Here is a 14,684-nt window from a genome sequence, read left to right on the forward strand (position 1 = left end):
TGCTTTCCCCCTCATCTTATCCAGCGTCACAAACTTTACAGAATGTAATCTTAAATATTCCTACAACTAAAGTAAGCAAGCTCGTAAGAACACAGTCTTTCAATTAAAATAACCCTATGTACCTGCATCTGAGTATGTAAACTTCATCAGCACTATGAGGTAATGGCAGCATTTTTTTCTTGCTTCCAGATCTTGACCTTGACTTCTTTTGCTTACAGTCCAAAGCTAAGAAGAGAGAAATTTCCATATGTAAAAAGCAGTATTTCAGACAGTGTTAAACCAGAGATATTCAGTGAGTATTCCCTATAGAAGTGGTGAAAAGATATCTACCTCCTTGTTATTGTATGTTTAGTTATAGCTACATTACAAAACAATTGTAACATGCTCTAAGAAATGTGCTGGTGAAACATCTAATGCCTTCCTCCCCACCTCCACCTTTCTTTAAGCACAGCACTTGCAGTTTGAAAGACTAGATAATTGACATTTAGCATTAAACTGTTGTTTTAGTACCAGCAGGCACCTGCTAACTTCTGGAATTATACAAAAACAAAGCACCATTGGAAATACCCTTTCATTCAAAAAACACTGACAAAATGTGAAAATTGTTCTGTAATTCAAGGAACGTTGTAAGACCACTCATGTTCAAGCAGGTTGCATCTTCACAAAATTGTAGCTTTCAGCTAACGCAATGAAGAATTTCTAGTTTGAATGCAACACGTCATTTACTTTCAACGAAGCAAAAACTTTTTCCTTTTATATGCTACGGATCAACTTCAAATGGAACTTCCTCCTCACTCCTGTCTGAACCATAATGCATCCTGCAAAACTCATGTATTGATCCTCTACAGTAGAAGATGGTATTAGAACGACCAACAGGGATGGCAAGGCCATCTTTTTAAGTTCAGTCTGTTTGAAACCATTTATGAAAGTAATGTGTGTTATCTGAAAACACATAGCAAACAGGTTCAATTTGCATTAAAAAGTTTACACCTTCCATAAACAGATGCCACGGGAATCTACAACAAAACCTGGAGATTCTAGTATGTATCCAAAGTAGGAGGATGAGGGCATTAAACTGAGTTAATATTGGTATGATGAAAATAACTGATAAGGCTCAAGAAAGACAAGCAGTTCGGGACTGATAAGTGTTAACTAGCTATACTATATCCCAAAAACAAGATATACTAAAACTACACAGAAATATGAAGGACAGTAATGAGTGATATTGATACTAAAAAGGCATATGCTATGCTACTGAGACATCTTAACAGTGGAATTCAAAAGCTGTTAAACTTGCCTAAGTTCTGACTCGTGTAACAGAAAACAGAAAAGCTTAGTATCCTGAAGCATAAGACGTCATCTGTGGAGGCAAAACATGCTGATTTAAAGAACATACAAACAGGCTCAATTGCATCCGTCATTCTTCTTATGCCTTCCAAAAGAGCACCTCCCAAACATGGCTTTTACCCTGTAGCTAAACCTTAAACTTGCAGACACAGCGAGCACTTCCCATTTCCATCCCCAGACTGAAGATTCTCACAGTACTTCGAAAAAAAATGAATGATTTTTGGAGGTTTGAAGGAACCAGAGAACAAATCAGACTGCAGACAAGTAGAAAAGGAGGAGACACCAACCTAAGGAAAGTTCTTTCAGATTCTGGGTGAAGCCACCATTACGAAGATAAGCCTCAACAGTGTTTTTGTTTTTTTTTCTGACAGTACCAAGGAAAGCAGTCTCAATATAAAGCCAGTGAGAGAGAAATGGCCAAGATAACTTCTGAAAAAGTGAACAGGTAAGGGGTCCTTACTGTTTTATGTTCTCATAAAAAAGATATCCTTTAGATAATTAAGAACTTAAATCACTATCTTTAATGCTCTAGGAACTACTGAGTAGTATAAATATGTCACATGCTGCAACACCTGTAACAACAGCACCAGAAATGTAAGCACAGAAAATACTGAAACCTAGAGGCTGATTCTCTCAAGAGAATTACTTGCATGAGGGAAGACTTATCTGAAGCAGTTGTTACAGCAAAAGCTTTGCCACTGCTGATTTTGCAAAATGTCATGTGAAGGAAACAGTTATAAGTCGTCATTTTCTTTGAATGCAAAGGCATCCAGGAGTCGCACCTGATGTCAGTTGATACAAATGAGCAAAAAGCAGCAGACAGGAGGCTCCACCTAGAAAAGCCCACAGGCATTTGAAACAAGAACTAGCTTGTTTCCTTCAGATTGGCAAACTTAAGACACTCATTCTCATCAAGAAATTTGATTCTACTCACACACATCCCAAGCATTTCAGAGTCTTCACCTTCTTATTTGGTTTTCTGTAACAGAGCTCCCAAATAGTTTTAAGCATTTGTATATTCTAGGAAAAAAAAACTCTCTGAACTACTATGAAATCAAATGGACAGCAACATGGGTAAACAGGCAATCATAATACACCAGGAGAAGTAGTTACTACTTCTGTGAAAGGTATATTTTCCCAAGAACGACTTAAAAAACCCCACAAAAAACAAAGCAAAACAGACATATGGACATCTCTGAATCATTTACAACAGACATTCTAGACAGAGAAAATACAAAACGAAGACCAGAAAATATAATGAAACTTCAAGAAAAACAATAATCAGATCACTCAATGCATTCTTTGAATAATTTAGCTAGGATTGGACATAGAACATATGCCCAGCAAGAAGCTGCTGTTAAAAAACACAAAAAATACTAAGGACAGTAAATCTGTGTTCTGCAAGGGTTATTTTTGTTACTTTTGTCTTATGACCAAGTGAATATATTTCTTTACATTTTAGAAGGTGCAAAGCAACACAAGTATATTTTCAAGTTATCTTACTGAAGCAATGAAGCAAAAATGGTGAAAAAGAGTAAGACCTGGGTAAACTTCATTGAAAACTGCAAATCCAACACCAGTTATCAAGGACACACACCAGGAGCTGTCACATTAATTCCATTTTTGCCTATCTAGAGAGTAACGACTTTAAATGAAGTTACATGTCACATCTGCTTACACACTGCTGGTATGATGCCCACAAGCCTTTGCAAGCATCAAATAAGACATACTATTGTTTCGTCTGTAACAAAGCATGTTCTGAACAAAACTCTTTGGATACCTTTACTGTAAAACAAAGCATGATCTCAGCAGAAAGCATTTTTAGCACTCTCAGGAAGAGACCAAAGACAATGCAGTTCTAGCAATGGAAATTCAGACCGTACTTGCAGCAAATCGCCAAAAAGATGGAGGAGCTACCTGTAATCATGCCTACTTTGTGGCAAAGACAGCTCCCAAAACTATTAACCTTTGTAATTATGGGCCTTTCTCCATAAAGAACCAGTTCTCTTTGAAGGAAGCCTCCTTCTTTCACGTTTGGCCACCTGCTGCTTCCAAAAGCCTTTTGTGAAAGACAAGTTGTACCACTTCATCAAAACTGACACAGCATGACAGAGAGAAAACTCATGTAAAACTAAGGAAGATAACCAAACATTGGGGTGAACTTCTTGAGGCACTCAAGTCCAATTTGATCACAATGTTTAGAAAAACACATGCTATGTCAAAAGACTGCGTATAAAAAACTATTGTATCTGTGATAGTTTATCAAGAAAGACTGACAAGTAGATGGTGACAGGAGGTTATAATCAGCACATCTAGGACAATATGTATTACAAACGCCACAACTGGGGATCCTTAAATCCATGATCTTTGGTCTGAGTCTCAAAATTAAAACACACCTATGCTAACCTGTGTGCTCCACCTCTTAATGCCCTCCAGAGTGGAACACCTTTCTTTTCAGCAGACCAAAGCCCTGTCTTTATCAAGACTTCATGACTTTTGTCATAAAATGTGACACAAGTTGAATAACTGCATACATAAGTGACTCTAACCATTTAAAAACACTGCCAAGTTAGAAAAACATCCCTCTTGTGTATTTATTCACTAATTAGTCAAATTCAATCTTTTTTTTTTTTTTACCTTGTCTCATCATTATTGCAAAGTACAATGCAAAAGAAATTCAGAATTTTTTTGCATATATATATATATATAAAATACTCCAATAATTTGGCTCTCTGAAGGATTTTATGCAATGCTAAATTCAGCCCACTCTGCTGGCTGATCAGCATCAAATAAAGACATGCAAATCCAGCAGATCTCTGATCCCTGCTGTGGTTGCACACACTTATACAGCAAACTCCCTGAAGCTACAACTGCAATATTAGAAACTATTTGGAAAGGTGGTGACCACAGAAATCACTACCTCAGCCATACTGCTGGCTCCAAGACAAAGTCCTTACTTGTATATTATTGTTCTCTCCCAAACTTCTGGGAAAGTATCCTCCATCTACAGAAGCAGAGAGCAAAGAAGAGAGTGATGACTCCCAGAAATTACAGCTGTTAAGAAGAGATTAAGTAGGTGGACAGAGTAAGAAAAAGAGAATATGTAAAAAGCCAAGCTGCAAGACAGAAGTAGGAGATTTTAAGTAAGAAGAGAAGCCTGGTAAAAAGAAAAGAAAGGAAGCTGGATATACAACTGTACCAAGAAGGGAAGGATGCATTTAGAAGATTTTGCACAGGTCTGTTTGATAAGTCAGTTTGATACACGCTTTTGAGAAGACAGACCATCATGCAACCCCTAATACAAAAGCCAGTAACTGTAAAAACGAACTCAGTGAAGCACTTGCTATGCAGCAGTTAAGCACAAATTAAGCTTAATAATGAACACTAATTTTGAACAGCCAACAGCCTAGAAAGTTCCACTTCTGAATGTTTTTCTCCTGAGCCTATTCTCAAAATGTACAATCATGCAGCTATTTCAGTTATAACTAAAAATGTCAAGTTGCATTTAAAAAAATGGAACTTGTAACATTTGACCACATGAAAAAAATGCTGATTCTGAAGAAAATGGGCATCTGCTAGAAAAGCAATATGATAACCATCTACTGAAAACACGCAGACAAATTGAAAAATTGAGTAGACTGGTGCATACAGTAATGTAGGCCTGGGACAGCTCTCACTTAGGTGACTTGTACAGCTTACTGTACTGCTTTTACTAAACAGTAACACCTAGATAGCTCCCATAACAGTTACCAAATAATAAAAGAACTAGTGTGTGTTTGCACACACTTATTTAATGACCGCAAGAAACTAAGATAAATATGGTGACCCTGCCCATGGCAGGGGAGTTGAAACCGATGATCTCTGAGGTCCTTTTCAACTCAGGCCATTCTGTGATTCTATGATAAGCAACTAATAAGATTTCTTCATGGCAGTTCTGTATGCTTTAGAAGATCATCTCATGAAAACTGAAGAAGAAACCTGTATAAATGTATTGTCATTGTCTCCATAAGAGTTCCAAGCTGAAGCCAAGCAGAAGATGTCTACAAGTGGCTCTCAGCCACAACTATTTTTCAAAAGATAAACCGACATCTGCCCAAGCACAACATTCAGCAAAGTTTTAAATCAATACGTGCTAGTGAAATCCTGTAAAGCTGTCCTCTTCCTAGCAAAACTTCCAGTGTACTGTGCAGTATCAGGAAAAAAAAAAGCTTAAAATTGTATTATCCGGTCTAATAGGTTTACACTGAGCTTGCTCAAATGAAGAGTCAACGAACAAACTTTATAACTTTTGTAACTGTGCAAAGTTTTTAATGGTAACTACTAAATGAGCACATGTGCATTGGTTGCATAATACTATAGCTATAACTTAAGTCTCTCTTAAGCCACCATTTTCAGTGAAATGCCCTTATGTGCATGGCACAGGCTATTAACGTAGATCAGCTCTGCCTTCTAAGATTAGAAGCAAGTTTTTGGTTTTTGTTGTTAAATTTTCTTTCTAACTTCATTGTAAACAAACTTCTAGTCTCGATGATACAAGACCCAGGAGGCTTAAGTTCTTAAAAAGAAGGCATCAACTGCTTATATTATTAGCTTGCAAACTGTTCCTTAAAAAAAACACCACCAATAACAAAAAACCCAACAACCACAACACAACACAACAAAAAACCTCCGAAGCTGCTTCCACATTTCCTATTTAGCTGAGGTGAAAGGAGCTTCTCTAGGCTCTGTGTACTATTTTCTTTGTTTCAGCGTCTCCTTCATTTAATAACTGATAGATTTTAATGAGCAATTTAAATACAGTTATATTTACCAATAGGTATAGAAGCAAAATAACTCACCATAGGGCTAGTACCTGACAGAACGAGGGGAAATGGCCTTAAGTTGGCACCAGGGTAAGTGTAGGTTGGATATCAGGAAAAACTCCCTTTACAGAAATGGTTGTTAAGCACTGTAACAGGCTCCCTAGGGAGGGGGCTGAAACACATCCCTGGATGTGTTTGAAAACTGCTTGGATGTGATGCTCAGGGACGTGATTTAGCAGAGGATTGTTAGTAAGGGTAGTATGGTTAGGTTGTGGTTGGACTCAATGATCTTTAAGGTCTTTTCTAACCTGAGCAATTCTATGGTTCTATGATTCTATGACAGCAGTGGTATAAGAAGTCTACTATCACCATCTTTTTACCACGTAAAAATGAAAACTTTCAGAATCACTAAAATCATTCTCATACACAATGGATATTAGTGCAACTGTTTTCATTCTAAATCTACTTTATTATATCATTATGTATAACAAGACCTGGCATCCACAGGCTCCGTGTGTAAAATACACTTAAATGTTATTCAGCCTGCCACAGAGAAAGCCTGTTTATATACCTAGCATAACAAATCGCATCTACAGATAAAAAATGGAATTACATATTTTTTCAGCATTATGTAAATGCCTGTGCTTATCAATACAGGCAACTGCTTGCTGCACTTCTGAATTACTTCATTGTTTTAAATCTGTCTAAGTTTTCTTCACTATATTCCATGTTTGCTCCCCAACTTGCCACTGACCATACAAAATCCCACTGATCTAAGCAATACTCCAAGTAAACTCAGGAATCTGCCTATAGCCAAGAAAACTGCATGTCTCTGGAAATGAGACAAAATACAGAATACTAGACGATTTTCAATAAACACGTGTTTTAATTAAAAAAAAAAAAGCATTAACAGCAGTGCCAAGTGCTGTACCACACTCACTCTATTGTCTATCACTCCATGATTGGTTTGTAAACCAAACAAAAAATGAAAACAGCTACATGTACTATGTTGGTAGAGATACACAAGTCGGAAAATTACTTGGTTCTTCCGTTTTTTAGCCACAGTATTCTTAGTAGTTATATGTAATGTAATTATTTCTTAATGTTTTTAATTGTTGACGTACTTATAAAGACTTTATTAGATGGTCAACTAGTTGGTTTGGAAATTGTGATATCGTGGGAGAATGAATTTTGAGTGAACATCTCTTAGTTTTGCTTACACATACCTTAAGTGTTGGATCCAAAATAAATGAGTAAGAATGAAAATCAGACATGAGAGTGGACAACAGCAACATATCTGTGTTTACAAGTTGCTGAAGTTTTATGGCAAATAAATTCTTTATCAACGGAAGCTTCAAAATTATTTTGAATTAACATATGCTTTTGTCCAGTCTGATGAGGAAAATGTATCATAGACAGACTTGCTTTTACATCTGTAACAAAACATACCTGTCCCAGTCAAAAGTCCAGCACTCTTCTTTCGTGCATAAGCGCGTAAGTGGTTGGACAGGCTAACAGCACTTGTAAACGTCGTATTGCAATGCACACACGTTCTAAGCTTCACAGGCATACCTATCATTCAAAAGAAAACTATAATCCAGTTCTCTCTTCAAAAAATGAAATTCTCAAAGCGTTGTAAAAGGTTTTCTGTAATAGAGATGGTTTTAAATATATTCACTGCATAGATGCAATTGTTTAGTATATTAGAAGGATCGAAGTTAACCGTCATTAGCTTTCCACGTAGTGCTTTAAGCCAAACCTTGTTATTTGAAAAGAACAGAAGGAAGGCAACTTGAACCCATTAGGCTACTCTGCATCAGGCTGCTAACAAATTCCTACAGATCTCCATATCACGAAGCTCTATTCCCCAAACACAATCCTGCAATTTGAATAGCACAGTACTGTTGAGAAATTTCAGAGCTTGTAACATTTCCAATAAAGAGAATTTTAAAAGTCTGGTTGACAAAGTGGTAATTAAGTGTTTTACCCATAAGACAAAAAGGCTCAATACTAAATTAGGCTACTGTTGAAGGCTTAGAGAGAAAGGTGGTAAAGCACATAACTGAACATCTGTTAGACAAAACATTTTGTTCAGTGCATATTCTGTTCATTACTTTAGATACGTCACCAATAATGAAAGTTAATGATTCAAAGATCTTTGCTAAAATCTCCGTGCTAAATAACCAACAAAGGAGCATGCTTTTATCACAGGAAAACAGTGAAAGTGCAACAATACTGAACCCCTCATTTACCAGACAAAGAAAGCATTATTACTTCTCCCCTGCTCAACTTTACCATAATGTTCTCCCCTCATTTTACTAAAGATACTGTTTCCAATTCTCTATTAATAAATTATTATTAGAACAGATTAAAAAAGCCCAATCTACTCAGAAAGAATGCTTCTGCTTGCACAAAGGAAGGAGTCTTATTCTCCAGCAGCACACAGAAGATGTGCAGTTTTTTTTCAGGTAAGTTATAGAAGGTCTGGTTGGTTCAGAAAACAAATAACAACAACAACAAAAAAGAAAAAACCACAAAGCTTTTTGAAAACTAAAAATGGGATTAGAAACGTTTGCCATTTTAGGAAGAATTGAGGACTTCAACTTGATGCTAAATACTTTCTCACCAACTCAACTGGCACAGTGCGATCGTTAGTTGTCAAACTGTTACCTCAGCCACAGATAATTATAGGGCCCCGTACATAACTGTTAGTATTATATAAGCACATGTTTATTTTACCCTGATCGTTCATCGCAACCAAGCAGGTGCTGCCTGCTATCCAGCACTCAGCAATAAACATTAAACAGACAGCAATAAAATGTGTCTGTTTTTAGCAAGCTTCTCCTCTAGCACAGTTTTTCAAATAATTAAGCCTGTCGAAGACACACCTTCCAGTATAAAGTACCCTTTCTTTAACAACAACCACACACATCCACATGACATTGAACATAATTCTGTTCCACCTGTCATTTTAGAAAGCCACTCTAAGAAATTGATTGCCACACTTTCAATAGTCCCTTAAAAGATCTTTTGAGCACACTGGGCTTCTTATTTCTTTAAGGGCAGACAAGAATAGAGGTGAAAAAAAGTACAAGGCACTGTCAATTTTACTAACCTGCACTGGGTACTGATGAGAAAACCAACAGAACCAAAAGTCATGAGTATAAAACTACGAACCTTCTCCTCAGCTTAAAGAATCTTGCAGCACCATAAGGTGGTGCTCCAACAAGAAACAGGTAAACGCAAGCTCTGTATACACACTCAAAAGAATTCTACTACAATTTCCCGAGACAAGAAACAACTCTTACCTGACAAGTAGGTTAAAAACATAGCTCCAAAAAAACTGCTTTCTAAGTAGCAGTAGTAATAGAGTAACTAGAAAGTTGATCACAGAATTGCCTCATCAGCACAAGTCTCAGTGCAGGGAACATCTTCGTCCCTATCAGTCCGATGCTGCCTATCAGAACTCTACTGGCTACAGCTAACACACATCTTCACTCAGGACAGACAGACCTTAAGAAAGCACCAGTTTCTCAGAGCAGCCACAATTTTAAAACAAACAATAATTAATCTATGGTGTAAGAGCATGTTTGCCTAAAAACATCAAAATTAGTTAAGAGAGATTAATCAATTTAAAACACTATGTGCTAATAATGGCATCGACAGTTCTGTCAGTTTGAGCAAATGCTGTTTTGCACAAACCTCCAAGATTTAAAAGATGTGATTCTCAAACCAGCAGTTTTAAAGCCCAGAAACAGGGTCACAAGCCCAAACATCTCAGAACTGTTAAGTCTACCATATATGCCCGGACACTTCGACATATGGTTACTGCAGGATCTGTCTTCTTCCTTTTTGAGGCTCGTTTTATGCCCACTTTGAAACTGTAAGCCCAACCATACACAGAACAGGTACTACATTCTGTGCCAAAAGCCCTCAGTACTGAATATTCACTTAAGAAAAAGCACACAAGAAAAATTTCTTGCACTACCTCTCGCAGTCAAGGTCCTCTGGAAATGAAACAAGAATTAAATAAACAAATTCCAAAATAAAATCCTCTGCACTTTACATTTTCTGTGAATTAAAACATTCGTTTGGAAATGCTGTGAAGACAGCGAGAAACACCTTCTTACCTGACTGCATAGTCAAGTCCATTTTTTGTGGCTGATACATCAATGGACTGTCTTCATTTAATGGAAGAACACATTTCTGAACAAACCTCTTTCTCGCAGTTTGATTATGAATCTTTTGAGAAGAAATACCAGGACTCCTTTCTTCTCCTAACCTTTTATTTTTCAGAAGTTCTATCAGTGTAAGTGACTGATTTTTTTTTTCATTATGTAGTACTGCCTTTGTTTCATCACATTCATTTAGGAAACTCAGCCCTTCTTCCTCTGATGCAGACACAGATATATCTTCAGTCTTTAGGCCATTATGGTATGCTTCGAGAGGTATAACATTCTGAGATAAAAAGTCATCATTTGATGCAAATTTCTGAGCAACAAAGGGTCTGGGAATAACACGGCGACTATTCAAAGCCTTTAGTATTTTTTCATACTTCTCTTCATTTTGCATCATTTCATTCAAAACACAGATCGGAGACTTGTGTGCATCCCACTTGGTTTTGCCAAGCCTCTTCAGGTGTCCTCGCACATGATTTGACAATCCAATTTTAGTATCAAACCAGCCTCCGCAGAGCTGACACGTGTGCTCAGAGGAAGTTTCAGATTTCTCAATTGCTACAAAGAAAATAATTTTCATGTATTTTGACAATTATGTACTGTTAAATATTACAATAGCAAATCACAAGGACGAAGAGAGGCTTTACAACAAAATAAAGCAAGTTTTGCTTAGTGCTCAATTTAGTGCACTTTGTCCCCTCTACACCAAAACTTAAAAAAAAAACAACAACAACAATAAACAAATTTAAAAAACACATACCTTTTCTAACACGTTTAACAGGAGTTCCTGTTCCAGTTCTTTTAAAATGTTGCATTTTGTCACTTGTTGCTATCTGTTCTGGTGAAACAACATGACGGGCTTCATAGCTTAATCCAGCTCTGTGAAGATGTCCTCTGACGTGGTTGGACAATCCAACACCTGTTTCAAAGGTTGCTGGGCAGTATGGGCAGGACTTCTTTTCAAGTGACAAATCAGTCCAATGGAAAACTGAATTATGCTTTGGCAACGCTGATCCTACATTTTCTAAATTCTGTGCATCATGCAAATCATGCAGGAAGTTACTACTCTCAGCATCTTCATAATACTCAAAATAAAAGCCATCATTCTGCTCATAACTAAGTGAAGATTTATCACCAGCTTCATGATCTTCCATTTTACCTTTGAATATAGGGAATAGGCTTACATGCTCCTGATTAATATCACTGTAAGATTCATCCTCCACAGACCGCGTTGTGTAATCACACAGTTCAGCATTATCCCATGAACTTTCATCCTCTGTTTCATAGCTGTCTTTTTTTTCAGCAGAGTTAAGTCTCTGTAAAACAACAACAGCCATTTTATGCAGAAAATCTGAAAAGCAATCCAAACCATTTCCTGTAAAAGTGCCATCCCTCCTTAACCACTCTTACTACAGCTACATGCTTATTATCTTTATAGCCTTCTGCTCCTTTGCAATTAAGATTACCTGAATCCATGACAAAAAATTATTATGGATGCTACTTGATGGAGAAAATAAATGTAAAGAACTCACAGAGACGGACTCTTAAACGTAAACAGTAACAATCAGTATATTTTTTAATCATTGTAGTTTTCACATTTAGATCTACATAAATAATTATTGCTTGCTTTGACCCTAGCTCTCTGCTTTGCTGCTTTATGAAAACTTCCTAAGTTTCTGGTCACTGCTATTTCTAATCAAAGGGATCTTGTCTGGAGAATTTAGATTGCACACACTTACAGATGACTGTGAAACGCTTTTCCGAGCCTTCTGTATCCTGTAGGGTCTCTTGTGAAGTTTTCCGAAGTTGCTGGACTGTGAAGTAGAGCCAAATGATCGTTTTACATCTTGTTTTAAAACTGAGTTCTTTGGAAATGTAGAAGATTGTTTTATCAACTGTTTTGTCCTGCTACCAAAATCTAAAGATTCTTCTATTATGCTGCTTTTTCTTTTTTCTAGCCTGAGATGGCTACCAAAGGGATCAATGCAAGATGCTGGATGTAAATATTCCATGTGTTTTTTTAAAATGCTTCTAGCTGAAGTTGTAAATGGACACATCTTACACATGTACGTTGACGACTTCTTTGAGGATCCTAAATATGGATCTTTCATGGATGCCTTCTTCTGTGACTTCCTCTGGGACATGTCACTACCAATAACAGCACACTTGACTACTGCTCCATGAGCAATCCCTCGATGGCATTCAAGTTCATTTTCTGTCACAGCCATGAAATTGCATTCCTCACAGCAATAGTATCTTTTATCTTTTTCATGGGTCTTTGCATGCTGCACAAATGTTTTGGGACAATTGGTACCAAATACACACTGTGGGCACTGTAACCGTGCACTCCTACCCTCATCCTGAAGCTCTTTCAGCTCACGGATTTCTTCCATCAGTTTCTGTCTTCGTTCTTGGTGAATGATCATGTGTTTAAGAAGTGAATTACGATCTCTAAATGTCCTCCCACATTCCCTACACGCATAGGGCCTGGGGACATTGAGATGTCGGAAATGGCTGTTCCCATCTAAATGGTACATCATATGCCTATGCAGATGTTTTTTCTCCCTAAAATTCACATTGCACTTTGTACAGGGATAAAATGATGGTTCATCAGTACTGAAGGTAGATGGTGATTCAGAATCATTCTGTTCACATTTATTTTTTAAAGTATTGGAAAGAAAAGTGCTAGTGTGAACAGGAGAAGCATCCTCTGCACAGCTACCAGTGGGACTATAAATGAGCTGCTGGATAGCATCAACAGCTTCCAGCTCTTCATCTGTGGACTCAGGCTTTACTTTACTCAACGAGTATTTCTGAGGTTCTACTATTTGTAGCTCCTCATTCTGTTCTAAGAAGTCAACAGTTAGCAGTTTTGACTTACTAGGAATATAAGTAGTATCACCAAAACAGTCTTCAGTATAGCGTGTTATTTTACTAACATCCATTTTTCTTTTTCTCTTTTTTTCTAAACCTACTTTACAGTGAATGGGAGATTTCTCTATTGTTTCTTCATTTGTCATAAGAAACTGTATAAACTCTTTTTGTGGATCCCAGCTGGGTTCACATCCCGATCTGAAACCACCTGTACCTGAGGAAATGCCTGTTAATGCATCAACACAATCGTCTTTTACCAGTAAATTTTTGTCATCCTCACAAACTTCTACTTGGCCTACTAAAGTGCTGTCTACACTATTTCCTACTGATTTCTGTGAGTCACAACCAACTGAAGCAGAGGTAGGTAAATTTTTAATGGAATGAGTCACGTTCTTAGCATGTGCTACATCAGGTAACAAAAATAAAACTTGGTGCTGATTTGAATTTTCTGTTGTACTCTTTGCAGGCAGCTGAAGATCATGAACCACAGTCAAAGTTGAGCAGGAATCTGTATGATGACCTACAGGCTGTCCAGTGGCTAGTGAAACACTGCCTTTATTCATAATGGAAGTTTTTGTTGAGGTGGAGTGTGAAACTGGTCCATTAACAGCAGTTCCTCTAGACAAGATAAAGTTTTCACTAGAAACAGTAGGAGCACCAGTGTGTATAAATAGAGAAGTCTGGCCTCCACTTAAGGCTTTTTCAGATCTGTCCCTGGATAGCTCCTCAGGCAGAGTCAATGTACTGTTTTTCTGAAACAATGCGTCACTCTCTTGCGATTCAGGAATGCCACCTTCCTCCTCAGATACAAAATCACATAGGATTTCCTCTTCTTCTTCTTTAGCACCAGTAACTTCAGTATTCATCTCTAAATCATCCATGTTGCTGGTCTGTCCATTAAGTACATTTATACTAAAACAAACAAACAGAAAACAACAAAACAAGAAAGAAAGGAATCAGAATCACAGAAATATAAGAATGGCAATTTTAATTTACAATTTTCTCGAGGACCATGCTCCTTCACACTGTAGTCAGAATGTTTTGAATTGAAAAAAATATATTCTAACAAGTTTGAGACATGTTTTAAATCAATCAATAAGGGAACCAAAAACTGTATACTTTTTTCTTTTTTTGCTAGACCATAATAATAATGGTACAGCACTGTCTAGTATTATCTCAGTCAAAAAAAAAGTTTCAACACTTACATGCAAAAATATGATTGACAAAAATTGTGCAAATGCATTTTACATGTATATTCACTTGAGCATACTGTTTATCCTTAATTCTGTTCTAAAAGTAAAACAAGTAAGGAGTTAAGGTTATCCAGACAGCCACTACAGTCATTTCAGTGATTTTTATATTGCTTTTTAAAATGTAATTCCCTTTGAGACCTAAGAAATAAACCAACATAATTTTTGTATATCTCAAGGTATCGCTTCTTTCAAAGCACTTGTATACAGTTGACATAATGATACACAGGAGC

At 37.0% G+C, this 14,684-nt stretch overlaps 1 protein-coding gene across 7 annotated transcripts in view; it reads right to left on the reverse strand.

The window, feature by feature from the left end:
• ZNF644 (zinc finger protein 644) overlaps positions 1-14,684 on the reverse strand; it is a 74,876-nt gene that overhangs the window by 4,955 nt on the left and 55,237 nt on the right. For 6 of the 7 annotated variants that reach the window (XM_052665928.1, XM_052665925.1, XM_052665929.1 and 3 more), the window contains 5 exons: positions 12,067-14,113; positions 11,088-11,643; positions 10,280-10,885; positions 7,599-7,721; positions 123-225 (listed from right to left, as the gene is read on the reverse strand). In XM_052665928.1, coding sequence (XP_052521888.1) covers positions 123-225; positions 7,599-7,721; positions 10,280-10,885; positions 11,088-11,643; positions 12,067-14,082 — 3,404 coding nt within the window. In that variant the 5' untranslated portion in view covers positions 14,083-14,113. The remainder of the gene's footprint in view (positions 1-122; positions 226-7,598; positions 7,722-10,279; positions 10,886-11,087; positions 11,644-12,066; positions 14,114-14,684) is intronic. The other variant, XM_052665931.1, reaches the window with a different exon arrangement.

The sequence above is a fragment of the Tympanuchus pallidicinctus genome, unplaced genomic scaffold (assembly GCF_026119805.1).
Source record: "Tympanuchus pallidicinctus isolate F22 unplaced genomic scaffold, pur_lepc_1.0 scaffold7, whole genome shotgun sequence".
Classification (NCBI taxonomy): domain Eukaryota; kingdom Metazoa; phylum Chordata; class Aves; order Galliformes; family Phasianidae; genus Tympanuchus; species Tympanuchus pallidicinctus.